At 45.5% G+C, this 22,726-nt stretch overlaps 1 protein-coding gene across 5 annotated transcripts in view; it reads right to left on the bottom strand.

Moving 5' to 3' along the window:
* Window positions 1-14,698, bottom strand: part of LOC137844825 (excitatory amino acid transporter 1-like) — a 39,686-nt gene extending 24,988 nt beyond the window's left edge. For 2 of the 5 annotated variants that reach the window (XM_068661439.1, XM_068661437.1), the window contains exons 1-2: window positions 14,306-14,697; window positions 3,866-4,029 (exon numbers count right to left, since the gene is read on the bottom strand). Coding sequence is in view for 1 of the 5 variants with exons in the window: in XM_068661435.1 (XP_068517536.1) it covers window positions 14,306-14,311 (6 nt within the window). In the remaining 4 variants the exon portion in view is untranslated. Of the gene's footprint in view, window positions 1-3,865; window positions 4,030-13,083; window positions 13,198-14,305 lie in introns of those variants that run through there. The other 3 variants (XM_068661438.1, XM_068661435.1, XM_068661441.1) reach the window with 3 other exon arrangements.
* Between the last annotated feature and the right edge of the window lie 8,028 nt (window positions 14,699-22,726).

The raw sequence follows: 22,726 nt of genomic DNA, 5'->3' as shown, positions 1-22,726 counted from the left end.
GGTAAGAGAGGAGGGCTGAAGGCTCTGACCAACAAAACTCTGAGCTGCTGGAACCCTGTAGGAGCACCAGGAAGAAGTGGTGAGGGTTAGGAATGGAGACTCCCTTTGAAAGTGACAGAGGCCCCCATCTGTCAAGCTCTGGCATCTAGAGAGGTTTCCTGCCTACCTGGGGCTCAGATCAGGGATGCTGTGGAGAAACTGCTGATGCTTGTCCAGCCCTTGGGCTGTTGCTCCAAGTGATATGGCCAGAAGATTCTCGGAGCATATGAAGCTTGAACACATGGCTTTGGAGGCAATGGTCAAGGGCATGGTATGGTGGCCCAGGCGTTGTCTTCACTGATCCTGCTTGTGAGAGGGACTTGTGGAGGACTGAATGGATCCTGCGGGTGAACGGCTGGTATAAATAACAGGTTTTTGGCTTTTATGGCCATGGAGACATTCTGTGGATGCCCCATCCCTGGAAGTGTTCAAGGCGAGGTTAGACAGGGCTTTGGGCAACCTGTGCTGGTGTGAGGTGTTGTTGCCTGTGGCAGGGGGGTTGGAACTGGATGGTCTTTAACATCCATTCCAACCCAAACCATTCTATGATTCTAAGGCAAAATGATGCAGGAAGTTCTCACAATTTTCTGGGAAAAAGAGCACAGATGTATGCCCCTCTGAGGTGCATGTATGCTAATGAACACAACAGCATGGCAAACCAAAAGGAGAAATTAAGAGATCCACATAAAGTAACAAGGCTGCAGTCTCGTTGAACTCACAGAGATGTGGTGGCACAGCTCACCTAGCAGAAGAGCTGGAGAAGACAAGTACAGGCTCCTCGACAAGAATAGGCCAGGAGGGGGGGAGGAGGTGAACAAAGCATAACATTGCGGACACTGAAGTACAAAGAAATTCTACTTATGCATAAGAAAAGAGCTGTGGTGGTTTGTTTGTTTGTTTGTTTGTTTGTTTTACTCTTTAAGGTTGAGCTCTGGAGCATGTTGCCCAGAGAGGCTGTGGGGTCTCCATCCTTGGAGATACTCAAAAACAGACTGGACATGGTTCTGAGTAATGGTCCTGAGCAACCAGATGTGGCTGACACTGCTTTGAGGAGGGATGTTGATGAGATGATCTCCAGAGGTCCTTGCCAATCTCAGCCATTCTGTGGTCCTTCCATGTCCTGTTGAAGCACTGCGTGACAAGGCTTTGCAGGCCTCTCACACAGCACTGACACAACCCCATCCCCAGTCGTGTCCTGGAACTAATTTATACGTCTAATTGGCACAGGGCTATGGTCTGGTTTCCCTCTCTTCTTCTCTCACCCTCTAACCCCTGCACAGCACTCTTTCACCACACTGAAAAATAAACAAGAAAACGCTGCTTCAGGGAAATGACCAAGTGCCATTCGTTGCAGACAGATTTTGACGACCCCAGGGGTGTCTCAGCAGAGGGGGAACCATCAGTCAAGTGCAATCCTCTGTGAGATACTCCTCTGGGACAAGGAAGTTCCCGGACACTGGCAGGATGTGGTATTACAGGGCACTCTTGCCATGGTGTTTGGTGTTGGAGAAGGTAAATGCAAAGTTAAAGTGAAGACTTTCTGCATTTTTGTCTTGCCCTTTGTCCTCCTGTGTGTCAGAGCATCAGCACTCAGTCCGTCCCCTGCTCCCTCTGCCCAAATACTGCAGACATGTCAGCCAGATAGCACAAACCCAGCCCCAGTGCAAAGCAAAAACCTGTGTGGCCAGCACAGCAGAGGAGAGCATTGGTGTCTCCTGGTGGACTCAAGCTCTGGGCTGGAACAAACACTCTTGTCACACCTTGGGACAAATGGATAGGAGATAAGGACTTAAATGCTAGCGCTTTATGTTGTTGTCCCACTATTGCTAAAGTCTGTGTAGAAAAATACACAAAGGGTTAATCTAATTAGTCAGTTGTACTCCCGGGACTGACAGAAATCAGCCAAATTAGAACTGCCCATCAAAAAGTCTCTCTCCAGTTTACCAGCCTCCAGGGATTGGAGTGGCAACAGAATCCCAAAGCTGTGGTGTTCGGTACAGCGTGTGCTGTCACACCAATGCCACGAGCACTGGCCCAGTGCTTAGGCGAGCCTTGCTGTAAAGACAGCACTGGAAAAGGAAGTCAGTGGCTAGTGCCCCCCTGAAGAGTGGCTGCCCCAGGCTCCCTCTTTCTTACACAACTCTTTACTTTTTCCCTTTTTTCTTTCTTTTCTTTACTTTTTCCCTTTCCTTTCCTTTCCTTTCCTTTCCTTTCCTTTCCTTTCCTTTCCTTTCCTTTCCTTTCCTTTCCTTTCCTTTCCTTTCCTTTCCTTTCCTTTCCTTTCCTTTCCTTTCCTTTCCTTTCCTTTCCTTTCCTTTCCTTTCCTTTCCTTTCCTTTCCTTTCCTTTCCTTTCCTTTCCTTTCCTTTCCTTTCCTTTCCTTTCCTTTCCTTTCCTTTCCTTTTCCTTTTCTCTCCCTCTCTCTCTTTTTTTTTTTTTTTTCCATTGCTGAAAGCCAGCCAAGAACTGTGAAATAATCAGCACTTTTGAGCCCACTGTTTCTCTTGTCTCCAAGGAAACTCTGCTATTATGTTTAATATCAAAATGAGTAGGATTTTCAAGGAGGGAAGTCTCCACAAGGAGCAGCGGGGAAGCATGCTAAGGGGGAGAAGAAGGAGAAGGAGGAGAGAGGGTCCATGAGAAAGCTGCTCGAGTCTTTCTGAGGTGGACAGCTTCTAGAGCTGGGTCAGAAAATAAGGAGGCAGAAATTAAATAGTCCACTCTTGTAAGGAGAGAGGGAAGGATCAAGCTTGGGAGGAAGGGATGCACCAGGCTGCTTGTGGAGGGCAGGCAGGGCCGTGCCTTGTTCTTGGGGCTCTGCTCAGTGGCCTGGCAACTTCAGTTTAACAGCACGCAGGTCCTACCTGCTTCTGGGCAGACAACGGGTACTACAAACCAGGAATCTACAAAATACCTCCAGCACCAAGAAAAACAGGCACTTTGCAGGGGCTGTCTTGGGTGCCTCCGCTCCTGTCTCACTGCCACATTGGTAGCTCAGTGCTTGCTGTCAGGAGCACTGAATCCAGCCACTGTGCCATTGTGTGTTCTGTTTTCCAGTACTGAGGACCAAGACAGAGAGGGCTCACAAAGCCTTGGGCTGAAGGCACCCTCACCCCTCTTGCTCTTGGATCCTCTGCAGCCCGCCCCATTGCTTGCCCTCATAAGGAGAGCACATGCTGAAAGCAATGCAGCCGAAGTGCCTACACAGAAAACTTCCACTCACCAGCCCAACTGGGCTCAACTCAGCCGTCTTTGAGTTGCTATAGCAGCCCCTGGCAGGGCTTCCCACTCAGAGCAGTGCTAGGGCTTGTCCATTTTTCACTCCCTGACTGGCAGCCAGCTTCCCCCAGCCAACTCCTGCCACAGCGATGGACGCAGGATGAGAACGGATCTGCCCAGGGTCCAGCTGCTGGCGCATCTCGGTGCGAGGGAACCAGCCAAGTGGAGGGGACCATGCGATGGGCAGGAATTTCATCGCCACTAAGCCCTGCAGTGACAGCGATCACTTACTGATCAGCTGGCTTGCAGCCTAAATCCAATCCTGGGAGGACAAGTCCCTTTCTCTCCAAAGCCCCCTGCTCATACTGATGTCCTGTGACGAGGCTGGCTCTTTCTGCCTGCCCACCAGGCATTTCACCCAGCCCCAAGCACACAGTCCCACTTTTAAAGCACTCCCTTGGGGGCAGTCCCCTCTCCCAAAGCAGGGCGAGAGCTATCCCTCCTGCCCTCTCATGCATGTGCCCAAGGAAATCGCCTGCTGTCCTCCAGCCACTGGACCTGGCACCGCTCTTATTCATGCATCCAAATTTGCTGACAAAACCACTCACCTGGAACAAGCGTCAGTTGTCGAGCAGGACAACAGCGGGTCTTTTTCGGCTTGGGGGATTATTCTGAGTTGTTTTGTTCTTTAATTCTTTAAGCTCAAAGGCAGGATGCAGGATTTTCTCCTTAGAAAGGTGCAGCGTTAGCAGAGAGCTCTGAGCAATACCTCCTGAGAGAGGAAAGGAAGACTGTAATATGCTCAGGATACATGGCAGTAGGGGGTGGGGGAGTGGCATGTAGGAGGAGACTGAAAAAATCTTCGATGATTGCAGGAGACCAGAGGACAGCAAGCACCTGTCACCGTGATGTTGCATTTAGTCCACACTGAGTTTAACGATACCAGAGGTTTTGCACTTTCTTCTCCCTCCTCACACAAGCTGCAAAGAGAGTTAGTAGCAACAGAGAGCAGGGCGAGCTGTTAAATGAGAACCAGATCTCATCCCCATCCCAGTCCTGCCCCCTCAGCCTGCTGCCTTCCTCGAGGGTGGCTGTGTGCAGAAATCCAGCCGGCAGCAACAGCTGAATACTCGGAGCAGGCAGGTCCTTCACCAGCCCCGTCTGTGTAAGCAGGGCCTCAGAGATCCAGACACACCTCTGTGGTTTGTCCAGACCGGCCTGAGGGGATGGACATGTGTCTGTGCCTCAGCCAAGGAGCTGTAATTTCCCAGTGGTGTGTTAGGCAAGTCACAAGGCAAGAATCCGTTCACTGGGTGTGCAAAGGAAATACGTTAGCAATCCAGCCTGTCAGTGAGCCAAACTCTGCTTTCAAGGAAGCAGGCACTGTCTTTACTCATGTCACTGCAAGAAGGACATTGAGGTGCTGGAGCGTGCCCAAAGGAGAGCAACAAAGCTGGTGAAGGGTCTAGAGAACAAGTCTTATGAGGGGCGGCTGAGGGAGCTAGGGCTATTTAACTTGGAGAAGGCTCAGGAGAGACCTTATTGTACCTTACAATTACCTTAAATGAGGCTGTAGTGAGGTGAGGATCGAGCTCTTCTCACAAGCACCAGGTGGTAAGACAAAGGGAAATGGTTCCAAGCTGCACCAGGGGAGGTTTAGGGTTGATATTAAGAGAAATTTCTTAACTGAAAGGATTGTGCAGCACTGGAGCAGGCTGCCCAGGGAAGTGGCTGAGTCACCATCCCTGGAGGTTTTCAAGAAACATGGAGATGTAGAACTTAGTAACATGATTTAGTGGTGGACTTTAGTACTGGGTTAAAGGTTGGACTAGAGAATCTTGGAGGTCTTCTCCAACCTGAATGATTCTGTGATTCATTGATCAATTAAATATTGATTCCCACTGCACTTGGGAGTCCTGCATTACAAAATGTACACTAATGCATGATGCCAAAAACACAAGTCAAATTGAAGGTGTGAGTGACACATAGTGCTAGCTTCTGGATGGGGTAAAGTGATGAATTATTACCAAAATACAAGCCCAAGGTTCCAACAGCACTTCTACTTCTATTTCTATTCCTGTCAGATACACAACTCACAGGGAGATGCATTGGTTGTAACCTGCTGGTAGACTTCTCCCTGTTTCAGGTGTAGGGGCTTTGCTGTGTGCCCCAGCTTCAGTACACACCAGCAGCAGTGCACCGTGTCTGCAGCCAGAACTTGCCACGGAGTGTGACTTATCCAGCAGGGAGAAGATCAAAGCCTCAGTGTCAGGCTCATCGGGCAGAGCCCTGGAACTGAAATCCCCCAGCCCTCTGTCCTCTTTGGACTCTGCGGGAAGGGGAGAGCTAAACCTCCTCAGCCCCATGCTACAGAGAGCAGCTCCCAACACACACTGGCTTCCTTCCAGAAAAAGACAGGCATCAATCAGGAGGGTGATTAGCTGGGATTTTGCTGGATGGGCCATTTGGAGCCTAGGGTCTTGACAAGTTCTATCACTCTACCTTGTTTTAACTTCCTCCATCTGCCAAATCAGCACGGACACAGACCATTGCTACATCAGGAGGCAAGGACACACTGTCTGCACCAGACAAATTGCTCGGTCTTCATGTGACTCAGTTGCTCATTTGTAAATGGAGGAAACAGCGCTAGTTTTCCTACTGAAGGATACAGAAGTTCAGTGAGGTCTCAGGTCATGTGAGTGTCAGCTGGGGACTGGAAACCCTAGCCCTGTACTCTGCAAAGTTTCAGTTATCTTTTTAGCAAAACACATACTGGAATGTGAGATTTTTTTTTTTTCCAAAATAAATATCTCTGGTTTTGTGACACAGACTCCAGCGTTCTGCCTGCACCACGCACCCAAAGTATTCCTGCAGAAATGTGGATGAGAGCCAGTCCAGCAGCAGAGAGAAAGGGAGGCAGATTGTGTAAGCGCAGCCTTGTGCACAGCTCATCTCTGCTCCTTCTGCTGGTTCACAGCCATCGGCTGCCAGTGGGGTGGTCCTGGAGGAAGGACATCCCTTAGTGCGCCTGCCCTGCTTCTCCCAGTGCCTTAGCCAGCAGCTTTATCACAGATGGGTACCTGACTTCGCTGTTAGCTGTGTGCTGCAGGCTTGGGTGATCAGCAGCAGTCAGAAGAGTGCTCTTTGCATGGACCGTGCATTTCTGACACTACCCAGCGAGGGGCAGAGCTGCCACGCACTTGGCCATCTCGCAACAGCTGCACTTTTTTTTTTTTCCCGTGAACCTACTTGAAGGAGAAATGGTTGACTAAAGGTGGATAATTGCCTGTTTTCACCTTCTATGCCTGCAGTTCAGCTTGGCTCCTAGGGTCTGTAGTAATTCCTACCCAGTTTCTTAAACCCCAGGTTAATACCTCTAAGCCTCCTTTAGCCATAAACTCACAGTGATTAGTGCCTTAACACTTCTCTTTCACCAATTTCCTCAATGTTTCATTTTGACTTTTACCTACGGCAGTTTCCAGACACCTTCAAGTTATAAAGTAGGACACGGAGCAGCAATCTGAAGCTATGGAGGAGGTGAAGAGCTCTGCTCCCTCAGGATGGTGGCCCTGGTAGAGGGCAGAGCCTTCCCAGGGTGGAGCATTCCTTGGGGAACAAACCCCACCATGAGATAAGACCCCGAGACTCGCCTCTTCCCGTGAGTGCCAGGCACACCTCATCAGCCACGTCGCACAGAGGCCATGTGATATTGCAAGTTATTGACAACAGGTAAAAGGGAAACTCTCGATGTCACCCTTGTGAGACACAATGAGAATAGATGAGACCACGGCTCCTCGTGGCGCTGAGTTACCGCTCAGTCCACTGAGCTATCTCTGTGCAGCCATTTGAGAGTGAAGATAAAGAAAGGGCTTGTTGAGAAACAGCCTGGAACAGCTTTTCCAAATCACCTCCCTTGTGATTTTCTCTGTAAAGTGCCTTTCAAACTGATTTATGCTAATCTCACAAGTAGACTAAAAATGTCATATAGGGACAGGGCAGTTTGTTTGGCGCCCACTCCCTCTTTAACACACCCTCAGTCTCTGTCTCTGTGCGGCTTGGAAAGACCTCAGTCCTAAATGAGTGAAGTTCTGGGGAAAGGGCTCTTGAGACAGATTTTTACACAGGGCTTATGGGTTTATGTCTCTCTAAAGGAGGTTTGCAGACCCAGCAGAATGTCTGCATCTTTATTACCTCTTTGTTTTTTAAGGGAGACCTTGATTACCTATTTGGTATTTGAAAAGCAGAACACCTAAAGATGGACGTCGAGTGTTGATTCCCAATGTAATAAGGAAAGCCCCACACATGAATCTCTGTTAAAATGCAGTCCTGGCACATTCGGGTTGCTGTATGCAACTCGGATGAAGCATTGAGACTGCAGGATCAGGTTGGGAAAAAGCAAAACCCCAAAAAACAGCAGGTAGCTGTGTCTGTTATCCCATAGGTTCACGGCTTTACAATCAGCATTTATTGTAAACAGCCTTTTGAAAGAGCTCAATCTCTCTGAACTGCTGCGAAAAACACATTAAGGAGCATGCTGCAGTGAATCACCAGGGTGTGTGCACCCTTGTCACCTGAACATGCTGATGAGGAGGTCCGTGAGCAACCCTTACCTAGACCTGTCAGAGGAATGTGGATGGTTTCCGCTGGGGTGTTAGAAAACCCAGTTGCTAATATTCCCACTTGCTAATTGCCACGGGGAAAGATGTGATTTTCTTGTATGTTAAGCAACCCTTCAACTCTTCCTTTCCTGGATTTTGCAATTCTGTGGTCTGGTTCCCCTTGTTACAGTAACCTTACTTTGGGGGCTGGGATTAATTTTCTATCTTGCACTGCTCACTTGGCCCAGGGAGCGTAGTCCAGCCATGACCTTCATTCGAAGTTAGCAGAGTTTCTGCAAATGAACCTCCTTTTCTGTTTCACAGAGCTGCTCAAATAATGGAATTTCCTTCCTATGGGAAATGCCAATATTTCAACATTTATTTTTGCCCTATTTTGAAACAAAAAGTCAAAACTCAAACTCTTGCAACACACGATGTTCAGAAAAATTCTAGCAGAAATGTAAAGAAACATTTTGGCTGGGATCAGGCTGATGTAAATCTGCTCCCACTTGAGCTGTAATGTTTCTTCATGTGAAGAATGCCTCTCATGAGCATATTTTTACTTTGTAGGATAGACTGCAGCTCTCATGTTACACTGCAGCATGCCCTGTCATGGAGCTCTGTGGTGCCTCGTCCTTGATGCAGCCTTGAGGATGAGCAAAGGCCAAGGAGAACAGGGCCAGAAGGGCCAAAAGAGACATGGTGCAATTCTTGCTGACAGGACGTTCTGGTTAGAATTTCTGATGGCCAGCAAAGAAAGTAATAGTTAAAAATTGATATTTCTGATGAGAAAAAATTCTCACCACCGATTTTTGACTGGGTTTCAAGTGATGAGTGAGACAAACTTTTCTGAACTCCTGCCGTATCTGCTATTCAGAGGTGTGGCCATTTTCTCCTTGGTTCTGCTGAGAGTACATGGGATCGAGAGGTTTCAGCTATGCTGAATGTCAGCTCATGCTCCCTGCTCCTCCCAGGCACACAGGGAACATGTGCTGCACACTTGCAAGGGCAGTTCTGCTTCAGGAGGCTGTGTCATTTGCTCCATACCATTTTTCACAAACCTCAGTATATCACTACATACAGCCCCTGTCAGTGTGAGCTGCAAATGCCTAAGCTGGTGGTGATGTCTGAAGTCCTAAAACCAGCATTTTGTCAAACTTTTCCACAATCTTTACTGATATTTCCACTGGAATCTCCTGCTCTATCCCCAATGTGTTCCTTAGTGGAAACTCACCTGAATTCCCCCACCCCACCTCCCACTGCCCAGTGGAGAGGAATAATTGCTTATTGAGAACTTTCTTTTCATTTCTTCTCTTGCAGAAGCAGAGTGCCCTTATCCTTCCTAACACTGCTCTGCCTCCTGCAGCCTCTGCCTGGCTGTGCTTCATATGGCACGAAGAGCTTCCCCAGTTCTCTTGCTTTCAAGTTTTACAGGTCTTTCCCCATTCACTGTTGCAGCTGTTGAGTTTCAGCAAGGATGCCATCAATTGCTTCACTGTATATTAGTGCTGAGCTTAGATTCTTTGTTACAACGGCTGGAAAAAGCACTTTTTCCTTCTGCAGTAGATAGGTCATAAAAAGCAAAGTACCAGAGCTGTGTTTTCTATGCTCTACTGGCATTTTAATTGTTAACCAACTGTACACACACTATGAGATGTTTCTTTTTGTAGTAGGCAGTTCCCTCATAGTCATAGATTTTGACAGCTGAATTGTGGATGTGCTGAGTTTCTCTGTCTGCTCTAAGGACACATGTACTGCAACCTCACCTGTGAATTCACAGCAGGTAGAAGCATTTCTCAGAACTCCATTTTCATACAATTTTTGAAGGACCATAAAACATCCTGCCAGCATGAGAGATGGCATCACTCCTAGGGACTGCTCTTAGAGAAAAAAATTATTTCTTATTGAAACTGTCAAATGCAAATCAGATCAATAAGAATATATCCTGCTGTGGAGAAAGGCACTATGCAAAACTTGAGTTACACAAGTTGGATGTGCCTTGTCACTGCTGCTCTTGGAGCAGCCAGGACAGGATGCTGTCCCTGCTTTCCCTATCCCTTTTTCCACAACTTTATTTCTGACACATCTATCTAGCACGGCAAGAGGCAATTCAGACAGGCAGGAGCTAAATGCCCATCCTAGCATGAGATGAATGTGACCTGTTCTTATCCCTTCATCTCCTGCCTTGTCTGATTTCACCACATTTCTTCTGAGGGATGCATTTCAAACAGTGAGGCTCAAATCTTACATATTTTCTTCCACAGTTCAGGGTCTTTTCTGGAGGCATTAACACGGAGGGGGAAATTTAATCTTCAGTGGAGGGTGATGGCAGCCCACAGGACAGCCATGGTAGCAGGAAGGCCAGAAGTGAAACAGCTTTTGGGTTGAGAGAAAGCTGCAGACCTGCACGTGGGCTACACCATGCTGTCTGATTGCGACTTTTGCGCAGCCAAATAATACAAAATTTGTGAACAATGTTTCTTGGCAGGAGCAGCAGTCCACTGAACAGTAGTGGACACAGTTATTACTTATTCTGAGTGTGGTTTGTTTCTCTGGATGAGAAACTGTGACATAGCACCTTCATGTACACCCTGCTCCATATTAACAGCCTGAAATGCCTCAACTGGCAATTCATTACTTCAGGGGAATGGCTTTCATGGCTTTCCAACAACAGCATGTGACTTCTGGGCATCCTATGTTAGTGAGTGGTACAAGCTGGAAAATGTCAAAAAAAAACTACTGATATTTCAAGTAGCTTGGTCCGATGCTACTGTGGGTTAAGTCTGCCTTCTCTGAGCTGGGAAAACAGGATGGAAATACTTCTGCTGCTCCGATGATATATTTGTCCAAATTTAACTTGGCCCATTTTCTCTGGTATTCTCCACATGGTATTACCATTGGCATTATGCTCTTCTCCATTAGTTCCCAACGCTGTATATATGTATATTACAAGGACAAAAGGGACCATTTGTGATCATCTAGTCTGACCTCCTTTTTCAGGACAGGAATAGTCCTGTGTTAATTAATTTTCTTTTAAGTGGAATATACTATTTAGAAAAATTTCTGAACCTGCATTACTCCTTTCTGGTGGTGATGAATTCACCACAATTCCAGGCAAATTATATAAGCCTGGGTCTACCTGACCCTTGAAATTATGCATGATAATTTGGAAGAAGCAGTCAGCTGCTGCTGTAAATGAGCTGAACTGAACTTAGTGCTAATAGTAACACTGCCATTATCACACCAAGAGCCTGTAGCATACCTTAAACAACATTTGCATGTAGACATGCAAACCTGATTTCACAATTTGCTTTCCTTTAGGAATTTATCCAAACATTCACTAGCTTTCTTGAAGGAGAATTCAAAACTACAGGATTTCAGAGAAAACAGAGCTGTATGGCAATTCTACACCCTTGGCTTTCCTTCACCGAACTGCAGAATCCCCTAAAACCAGCTACTTTCAACCACTCACAATGGACTTGGTCTTTCATTCCCCCCAGTTCTCTCTAGGAAAATCACACTCTACCTATCTCTTCTTCAGAGTCTTTTTTTTGTCACTCTTTTTATGACACCCTTCTGTCATGTTTCTTATGCTCGTAATTTTGACAAAACACTTGTTTACCTTGGGGTATAGCCCTACTCTAACACTCAATACTTAGAAGTATCCAGATGAAGGTATAACCTTCTCCAGAACTGGTGTCTCGGTGACAACTTTTCCCCACACAGGGCTACAGAAGTGTCTGGTGGGCACCCATCACCCAGCCAGGCGGTGTGGATTTGTTGTCTGTGTCTCCCTGGAACAAGCAGGGAGCACCTTACCTGCAGGTACAGCACTGGGCTTAGAATCACAGAATCATTTAGGTCAGAAAAGACCTCTGGGATCATCAAGTCCAACCTTTAACCTCGCACTGCCAGGCCTACCACTAAACCATATCGCTGAGCACCACATCTACACATCTTTTGAAGACCTTCAGGGATGGTGACCCAACTACTTCCATGGGCTGCCTGTTCCAATGCCTCACAACCCTTTCAGCGAATAATTTTTCCTAACACCCAACCTAAACCTCCCCTGGCACAACTGGAGGTCATTTCCTCTTGCCTTAACACTTGTTGCTTGGGAGAAGGGACTGACCTCCACCCTGCTACAGCCTCCTTTGAGGTATTGTTCCTGTCCCCTATCACAGATCATAAAGCAGAAGGGTGAAGCGGTGGCCCTGATGCCTGCGGGTGTCAGACTGAGCTCAGGCAAGCACCCAGGACCCAAATTGTAGCACAGAGAAGCCTGGAGTGGTGCTGGCTGCACGCTGTCAACAGAGGCAATGCAAACTGTCTCACAGCTCATTACAGAAACTGAGCCAAAGGGAAAGCACGTTCCCAGCTTATCAGGCCACCTCCTCTGTGAGCTCTCTGATCTACTTTTCAAGTGATTGTTCCTGACCTAGGAGAAGCCCCTGAGAAATCTCACAGTTCATAGCCTGCAGCTAAATGGGCATCAGCAAGCAGCCACGGTGGGGAGGCGCGAGCGTGGCACGCGCAATCTGCCTGCCCGGCTGGAAAATTCCACTCCTCTTCATCACTGCAGACCACGCTCGGGCGCTTAGGAAGCAAGCCCTGCCAGCGGTGTGTTTATCTGCCTGCCAGGCTGCTGCTCTGCTTTGCTGCTGTGAATTGTGTCCCATTTGCCAGGACACCTGCACTATCTGCTCAGCGCTCTTTTAGTACTGTGATAAGAAGTAGCTACGAAACAGCATCCTGCTTCCTTTGCTCTGTTTCATTGTATTATTTTAGCACGGCTGACAGTCAATGCAGGGTAGCTCAAAGGGTGAGGCTCTGGAGTAAGGATGCCAGCAGGACCAGCTTCTCCTCCAGCCCTGGCCAAGCTGTGCACAAGAACCCAGCTCCTTGATGCTTTCTCTCCTGGCACCTCTGCTGTGTGAGCAGCTACGGACATCCCCACCCCAGACCAACCTGAAACCTGCTAAACTTGCGTAGAATTGGTCAAATGACTTACAACGGTGTCTTCTGACTATCAAACCACGAATCCCAAAGTAATCCTAATAAATATTAGAACATTTGGCCTTCCAGTACTGAAGGAATACTGACTGGCCGAAGATCGGAAAGGTTTCAAGTGCTCCCAGCCCCCCTCTCTCTCTGCCACACTTCCGCACAACTTTCCCCCCTCTCCCTTTTTAATGCTTGCGCACTCCCACCCACAGACATGCTCCTACCTTCCGGATTTGCAGCTGTGCTTGCTGTGGGGATGTTTAATCCCCTGTTAGGAGGCGAGAAAAGCCCGCAAGTGTCTGGGTGGAAAGCCTCGTGTTACAATGTCACTGAGGTCACCAGCAGCCACCCATTAGGAACCAATGGGAATAAATCCCATGGGAATTAGGCAGCTGTAATTCCTGGAAACTAGGCTTTGCACTTCAAACGTACTATTGCCGGATTCCTTTCAATACTAAGCACTGAAATACCACAGAAGGCATCTCAGAAGCCTACACGTATAAACAGCAAAGCAAGAAATAAACATTATTCAGACTTTTTCCTGTAACATTCCTAAAACTTGCAGCCTCTCACTTGCTAATGGCCTCAAAGCACCCAGCTGCTTGTGATCACCGCAGGCACAAGGAAATGCAGAGCAAGTGTCTCTACAACCATCCAAGAGACCAAACAAGCACCTTGCAGCACTAACATGTTCTTGGCACTGAGAAGGGCAGTGATGTGCAAGCAGGATGCATGCTCTGAAGGATTTTACTTAGGTCCTCAGTAACAGGGTTGTTTACTAATGCTTCATTTCCATGATATGCTTTCCCTTAGTCGGGTTTTTAGATGCATATACATGTTTTATCCACATGCTTAAAATAATGCCTCAAAAAACAGCCAGTGGGGGAGGTCTGTTAGCACTTTCCAGGTCAGTTATTTTAAAATAAGGTATCAGAAGAGGGACAGGGATTTGAAGAAGTGATGCTTGCTCAGTTTAACCAACATTTCCAGGCAACTAGCACATAACATAATTCTCGAGTTCTGGTTAAAGTACATGTCTTACATAGCCGTGGCAGAAAATGTAAAAGAGAGAACAGGAGTGAGTGAGGTGACAAGCTCGATGTCCTGCCTTTACTTACATGAAGCCCAGAAGCAAAGCTGCTTCTCAAAGGTCACAGGCGTGTGAGCTTCATGGATTTGCATACATTTTGTAAGATAAACAAATTGTATTAGATATATCCCATATCCTCATCACCCATTCCTGTGGCAATGGGAAATGGTACAGAATATCTGAATACCAGAAAAAAAAAAGAGTATTTCCGAGCGTTGAAAGTCTTTTAGCACCTTTAGTGCTTTCCCTGGATCAGAAATCCTCTCCAAGTTTAGGATCTCCTCTATGGATAACAAAGTCTTGATGCAAAATCGATCGGCACACTGATTACTACTTTTACAAGGTTCTCACCATACCTGCATGCAGTAGACCTGACGCGAAGAATCTGGAAGGCTTGGGAGGCAGCAGGGAGCCCAAGTTCACTCAGGGGCCAGCCTCTGCCTGTTGAGGCCAAACGACAGCATCTGCAAACTCCCAGCTGCAGAGGAAAGCCAGGCACTGAGCTATCGAAGATGGAAAGAAATCCTTTGGAGAGGAGCAGTTATCCACAAGCCCCGCACAGCATCACATCCGTGGCTCGCTCCTTGTTCCTTCTTGTGACTTTGACTTCTGCCGGCCTCCAGGAGCAAGGCTGTGCTGTTGCCCTCCCAGTCGGGCTGGGAGCCAGGGGCGGCACGAGCTGCAGTGGAAGGAACGCAGCGGTCCCCGTGGCTGAGCAGCACGCACAGATAGCGGCATGGCGAGAGCAGACAGCTTGGCAGGGCTCAGACCCTGTGCGCTTGCTGCTGGGAGATGTTGGGCAAGGGCTAGGGAGGGCAGCAAGATCTGCTGGAGGGGAGAAGCAGGAAGGAGCCAGGAGGCCTGAGATCAGCTTTAGTAACACTGAGAGCTGAGGGAGACAGCTTGTCCTGGGGAGAGAAGTGACTGCAAGTCACAGTGATAATAATGCTGTCTGATATTAATGATGAACCATTTGCAAAGTCAGAACAGAGGGGGCCCTTCTCAGAGCACACAGACATGCACAGAGGTCCCTGAAAAGTGCCAGACAAGCTCTTTTCTGCCTGAACACCGCAGCCTTGACCTGCAGCACAGGGACCAGCTCCTTGCTAGCCCAAGACGACCCAGAGCCAGGGCAGAGCTGCTCAGCACCTGGCTGCTCCTGCATGGGAACATTGAGCTGGTGCTACCTGGTGTGTTGCACATACAGCCCATGTACCAATGCATGAAGGTGTTGCTCAGGTTGCTTTCAAGAGACTGACTAATTAACACCTACTGATACTTCTACAGAATTGCAGGGGGCACCACAGCTCAGAGGAGGAAGTTGGGCAAGAAGAAAAAAGTCATAAAGAGACTGGAAAAGATTCTGCATGATTTTGCAACACACTGGACTAGCTACAGCCTGTCCCTATACTGCAAAATGTTGTATTAGGAGAGAAGTTGAGGACTCGTGTATTCTTTTGTACAATACAAATTTCAAGAGGTTCATCAGATAGAACGGAAGCAACTAGAGAAAGAAGCATAGGAAACAAAGATGACTTGAGTATTACCCGAACTCACAACAAAATTGACTAACTCAAATGAGAAACACAAACACTTAATTACACTGCAGTTATACCCAAACTTTCAGTTCTCATTTTCTTTTAGTCTGTAATTGACCGGTTAAATCGTCCATGATATCTGAACAGAAACAAGTGTAAAACATTTGCAAGGTGACTGACTGTTCTGTGAAGTGTCTCATGCCTATGGCTTTGTGCAGCTGGTCCACACGAGCAGGTGAATCCAGTGTGCAGGGGAATGTGCACAGATTCATCTCCCTGAAAGAAGTGGTCTTCTATAGCATTGCTGTGGTTCTCTGGAAATCGTACGTACGACAACAACGTACAGGCTATGTTTATTTAGGCTCATTAATTCAACTGATCAAGAAGAGCTGAAGATGTGACTTGAAGTAGTCAAGTGCCATCAGAAGACATGAAGAGAGGGCATATTAATTTAAAACAAATACAGAATAAAATTCTACAATTGGGAGCTGAAGCTAGACATATCCAAACTAGATACAGCCCTTTAAGAGCAACAATTTTTAATCACTATCACATGCCAAAGTATCAGAAAATTCCTTTAATTCAGCATGCTTTACGCCAGAATTGGATATCCTCTTTCAAGGCTGTGTTCTAATTCACTCATGAAGCTCACTGCAGACAAAATGAGAAAAATTCTTTTGCTATACAGGAGGCCAGTGTGGATGTCATTTCTGCCTTTAAAAGCCATGAATTGTACTAAATGTCACGTGTCCGGATTTAATAGAACACCTGATCACCATGAGAGAAGTTGGGAATCATCAGAGAAATTACAAAAAGTCAGTGGACGCAATCAAGCTCAAATTTACCACTGGTAATTCCTAGAATGGAACTTCTAGGAAGGTCTCATGGTCTGCCAGGACACCAGTGGAGACAGGCAGCAGCTCAGCTCTGGCCTCCAGCTGTGTCCTGTTCAGCAAGCAGCATAAGCACTGGCTTTGCAGCCAGCAGCCACAGCACAAACTCCCATACACAGTATCACAGACTGCTGCACGCGTAAGTGCTTCTTTGCAAATGTTTTTTTTTTTTTTTTTTTTTTTTTTTTTTAACTCCTTTAGCAAGAATGGTCATCTCCGTATCTTCCAAAAATCGTTACCTTAGAAAAATACAAGAATAGTCTAAGTTGCCAGCACTGTTTCAATAGAGAAATCAACATTACTTTAATATGACTTTGAAAACAGCTTTATAGATATACATATATTTTCTGCTACAATAAGAACTATCTTACTGCTTTCTTCATAAGCAGCTATAAATCCACCTCTTCCAGACTGAAGTTTGGAAGTGCCCACTTACTCTGTGATGAATGCATTCACCAGAGCTACAGAAAGTCTGAACAATGTCAAAGGCTGAACAACTCAAAATTCACCTATATTTCTTTGTGGGTTATGTTTTCCAGATCTTGCCTGTTTTCCTTGTCTGGCTTCTCCAATTGTTCCATGTCTTTTCTGAAGTCTACAGCAGCCCAACATGGATAACTACTCAACATGAAGCCTCTAGTCAGTGGCAATTAAAATCAAAAACTTGCTTTATTTTGTGTACCAGAGGCATTTCAGAGCTCCCCAGGATACCTGTTCTGCAGCAGAAGAGCACTGTTGTATTTGCAGTACATTTTGCAGTATTTGAGACTTGCTGGTGCTCTCAGATGCAGTAGTGCCTCCTATAGACCACAGTGATAGTCCTATAATAAACCAACAAGATGCAGAAATGTGTTAATTTTCAAAATTTCCTGCAGACATCTCAGCAGGACAAGTAAAGAAAGTTATGGTTTATTTGTACCCATTATACACTAATTTCTCTAACTTTTACTATGATCTGTATCACAGAGGCACCAACAAGAGAGAAAGGCAAGAATGCAGTGAATCAGGACTTTATATGAGAACAGCCAAAAGCAAGGAAGTGAAATTTTGGAGTAAGAAATTGTGTAAAATGAAGGGCTTGCTTCCCCATCTAGTGGTTATGTTGAGAACGAAGAAGGCTCCAGTAAAAATTGGCTGTTGGTCACAAGGCTGGGGCTGTATGCATTCACCTCTAGGATTGAACTCTAGTGGTCTCCCAGTGGTGCAGGGAGATCAGTGAAGTATCTAAGCCATTTAATTCAACCCCTGTACAGCTGTAATTGCTGAGGCTCTTGCTCATACTTTTAGGCCTTGTTATGTACAACCCACCAAGAGCTGTGAGAGCTACCAGCACACCCTTTTATACCAGTGGGTCCAGAGAGTCAAATCCTGAGAACAGGGTTCGAGTTTCAAAAGAAATAGAGATAGAAACTATAGACTACGAACCATTCTAAGGCATTTTTTTGTGTTTATGAGTGTTTTTAGTTGCCCTCTCACATATACGTGTTGCTGGAAGTCAGCCACAACTTTGAGGGATTCAGCTTGCTCCCTCTGAAACAAAACATCAGCTCTTCCCAGAAGGGCAGTTTCAGTGATCCTCCCTCCCACCCCCTCGGCATTTTTAGGATGGGGCCCACAGGTCTTGTGCTTTAACACATTACTGCAGCGCCTCAAGCAAAATGACACCTAGCCTGCTGCTCTCAGGGGTGATGAAGGCTCCTTCTTGTTATCCTAGACTACCATCTAGTGGGTGCTGGTGATCACGTAACAGCCACAGAAGAGGGATATGTGGTGACTTGAGACCAGGTTGCTCTTCTGAACTGACCCAAGAGAAATGCCCTGATGCACAGCTGTGTGCCAGCAGGAAGCAGGACTAACCCAAAAGCTCAAGAAGACAAAACCTGCTTCATGGCATCCCAGAGATGCCAAGAGCAGTTCTGGATGACTGACCTGGCAGTGCATGTGTGCACGTGTACAAGTATGTACACGTGCACACATGCAAGTGTCACTGTTAGAAGTGTGCTTGTGTTTGCGTCTCTGTGTCTAGGCATGTGTGCATGTCTGCAGGAAACCTCAGGGATGAATGCAGCTTTTGGTAATGAGTGCTGCAGATTGGTATTCGTAAGGAGGAGTAAAATCACTTGCTGGAGGATTATTGTTATTTTTTAAAACAGAAATCAGTGCATGGGAGAGGCCTGGCTTGCTTATCCCAGCTTCAGTTCAAATGAGCCCATATCCTTTTTTGTGCTTCAAATTAATAGAAGAAAAAAATAAAATGAGACTGATTTTTTATCAGACTATTGAAAAATAAGCAGATCTGTCTGCCAACACAGCTGTACTTTGCATCTCTCTTCAGTGGAGAGGAAAATAGACTAAACATATCAGGTAAGATGCAGAAGGAATTCTGATATAAGAAAAGTTAAAGAAAATAAATATGAAGCAAATTGTACCGTTGGCTAGGATGACAACTCACATGTCAAAACAGAAAAGAACCAAAGAGGAACGATGAAGACACTCCAGATGGATCAAATCAGAAGTGAAAAGAAATGAAACAAGCTCACAGAGTTCTAACATCCGTTGTTTTCATATACTTACCATCAGTCATTAGACTTTGCAGAGACGCCAGGAATAGGGACCTAAAAGTTAGAGTTTTTTTGTTGGTGTTGTTTTTGTTTAAAAATCAATCAATCAATCAATCAATCAATAAACTGATCTAGTGGGAGGCATCCCAGCCCATGGCAGTGGGGTTGGAAATAGATGGTCTTTAAGGTCTCTTCTAACCCAAGCCATTCTGTGATTCTCTGATTCTATGAAAATGAGTGGTGGGGATCACCTTCCTTGGTGGCATTCCAAACTCAATGGGAAGGCCCTGAGCTGCATGATTTTGCTTTGAAGTTGGCTTTGCTCTGGGTGGGAATGGGGACTGGAGACTTCCAGGCCTTGGTGCTTATGTAGCTACTGCCAGGAGACTGATACTATGATGTCTCACAAAAAAGGCCACTGGCTTAGTTGAGCAGCAAAGGCCCAACCGATAAAACTGGAAGGCAGCAACTGATCATACCTGCTTCAAAAACATCCCAATGCACCTTTGTCTGCATTAAGCTTTTTGTACATAAGACAGAGCTACATGATTTTGTGAAGGATGCAGTAAGGGTGAAGCAAAAATGATGGTGATTTGTGTAGGGCAGGTGTGTAAGCTGTAGTGAAGAAGACACTGTAGTGATGGGTCATGGTGAAAGGGATGTAACAGTGTTATGTTGGGCTATTGGTGTTTTGAGGCAGACATTGCAGCTTTGGTGATGTAAGGATCTGTTGATGAGATACACGGTTTCTCTCCAGAAGGAGTGCTTTCGGGTATCATTAATTGCTTTAGTTACTGAATATAGTGCTTTAGTGCTTTAGTTACTGAATATAAAAGAAGGACTTAAACATACGAATTTTAATGGACTTTGGATATGCAAGGGTCTCTTCTGACTTTACAATTTCTCAAGGCACCTGTCCATAGGTGTCAGTTAAAAGTAATGAAAGAAGTTTAAAAAAAAGTAATCCTGATCTTGAAATAACCATACCTACAAAGAAACAGGCATGCAACATTTCTTTTCAGAGGTTGGCAACATTTCTTTTCCTCTGTTAAGAAGATATGAAGAGAAAATTGCTCCTCTACTTTCTTCTTCTTCCCCCTTTTTAAAGTTTACTGAAACTGTACCAGATGCCAACGACAAGAGTAAGTGTAGGTTTCTCATATGGACTCATATGGACTTCCTCAAAACTGTCAGATGTCTTCCTTCCTTACAGATGGAGAAAGATGGAAGACTTTCCTTCCCTGGGGAAGACTGTGGCTCACCATCTTTGCTAAGTGGGAAGTAAATATTTGATAAGAAATCATGTGCTGAGTTAGAACTTCTGAAAACACTAATGGTGGTAACTAATCTCACTGTTATGGTGTTAAGGATGCTCACATTAACTTATACACAGCTATTAGTTTTCAGGGATGAACTACTGCCTTCACAGTTGCAGGTGCCTTGAAGTCAGTCCACCAGATGCATTTTTCTTAATTGTTATAATTTCCAGCAAGGAAATGTTTACAAATCTGTAGCTTAGCAGGTATTCAATAACCCAATGTCATTAACACAGTGGTTTCTGGCTAAGGGTCATGATGCCACAGGAGGGATCAGCAGTCATGAGAGGGATCAGGATTCTAACACTACATCATGCAGAAGTGGGTCCAGAAGATCCACAGAAATGGTTCTACCAGCTGGGAAAGGCTGTGAACTGCTACCACTTGCTGTGACATAGGTCAACTGAGTTTAATATAAACCCATGCTGATGAAAGAAAGAAAAGGGAAGTCCTATCCTTCCTGAGGTTGCTCGTTCCCACCAGCTGTCTTGTACCACGAATAATCAGTCCAACAGAGCAGAGACCAGCAAAAAAAAAGAGGTGTTTGACTGGATCAGTTTGAGCAGAATCTGACTTAGTGTCCTGGATAGAACTCCCGATTTATAATGGTCACTGTGTCATTACAAATCATACAAGTGCTGGTAGAAGGCATCTATGGAGACCTCTTGTACAACTTTCTGCTTGAGCCAGCAACAGCAGAAAAGGTGGTACATCCACTGACCTACATGCTGTGCACATCCAGTGTGATCGTCTTCTGGTCCAGGGCAGTGGTAGAGAGATAAGAACTGGAAATGAGATTATGATCACCTGTGGTGCTGTCTTCACTCTACAGCCTGTTTCCTATTCTGCCGCTGCATGCTTACACCTATGGATCGAAATGCCAAGTGATATTATTAGTATCATGCCACAAAGCACAACACTGTATAAATCTTCCAGGGTCTGAGCTCATTCAAATTACAAAGTCTCAGAAGAAGAAAGTGTCCAAACAGGGTGGTTGTGTTTTTTTTTTTGTTTGTTTGTTTTTGAGAGAGAGAGAGAGAGCACTCTGCCATGGAAAAATATTTAATTTGTCAAAGTCATAGTGACTTTTAGGCCATGTCCCTTTAGAAATGCTGACCTAACAATAGTACTAATCAGAAAGCACGGCATTTATAGTATCTTAATGGCATGCACCCAAAATAGATTCTAGTTATATCAGCAAGTTGACAAGCTCACAGGGTACAGACACCTCTTGTAATTAATTTCTAAAAGTCACAGGAACTGTAAAGTTGGTGTGGGTGGAGTTTACTTTTTATTGAAATAATAAAGTGCCAGAATCACATTTACCCTGGTATTATTATAGACTTGGAGGTAAATTAAATCAGAATCTGGCCTCCAAACTGTGATAAGATAAAACTGTTAATTTTCCTCTCTTGTGTTAATGCCGGAGAAGTATGGGCTCTAATTAGAACATGAATAGAGAACACACTGTGACCTGCTGGCTCTTAAGGTCTAGAGAGTGTAACTTTCAGAGGTAAATTCTTGCTAAATCACTTCCTTTAACTAGGTCACACCACCCACTATGCTAGTACCATGTATTCATTAGAGAAGCACAGTACAGTAGTGCCTATAATTAAAGTTGCCCAACATTTCCATGATAAAAGCATGTTTGCAGTTTCTTATAGGTTTAACAGGCTTTAATGCTCCGAAAGTGAAAATTTCTGTGACAGATAAGTGTATCAGAATAAGTGCTTAAGTTCAAAATATAATTTCTGGGTTTTAGATACTTAAACAATGGTGCTATTACTCTCACACCAATTCAATATGAGTGATTTCCTCGGTTTGTAGGGCATGTCTGCTTTGGGACAGGGACTTAGTTCCACGCAAACTGGAGCTAAGTCAGCCACATTGTATATGTGTGAAAACTACGGTTCTCATGGGATTAGACATGCTAATGTTTTCAGCTAAATTTTCTGCAAATTGTGTGCACCAAACACAATTATCCAATTATCCAGTGAAGAGGCGCAGCCAAGGTCTAGACATCATCTAGGTTTGGACATCACACAGCTGCCAGCAGCAATGCCTAGCCCTGTAAATTTCCAGTGGACATGCACAGAATGATAAAATCTTACAAAGCTGTTCAATATCCAGCTGCTTGCTGGATATTTTCTTGTATCTGTGGTGGTTTCTTTGAGCCATATCAGCTACTTAGTTCATTCAGATGCTGTTAACAGAAAACCTACACTTTCAGATAAAGGCATCTGTTCATTTCTCTGGGTGATAAAGTTGGTCCTGTCACTTTCCAAGTTGAGAGAGCTCTTAAGGTACTGCAGTGAATTGTGTTCCTAACCCAGATAACACATCCTAATAAATAGCATGCAGTTCATTTCATTATGACAGTTCAGATAGAAAATAAACATTTTCATTTGAAAAGGAGTCTTAGGCTCTATTTTGCAATACCCCCATTAATTGGAAAAAAGGAGTGAAGAA

This window comes from Anas acuta, chromosome 26 (genome assembly GCF_963932015.1).
Source record: "Anas acuta chromosome 26, bAnaAcu1.1, whole genome shotgun sequence".
Taxonomy (NCBI): domain Eukaryota; kingdom Metazoa; phylum Chordata; class Aves; order Anseriformes; family Anatidae; genus Anas; species Anas acuta.
This window is presented reverse-complemented; position numbering and strand designations above follow the sequence as displayed.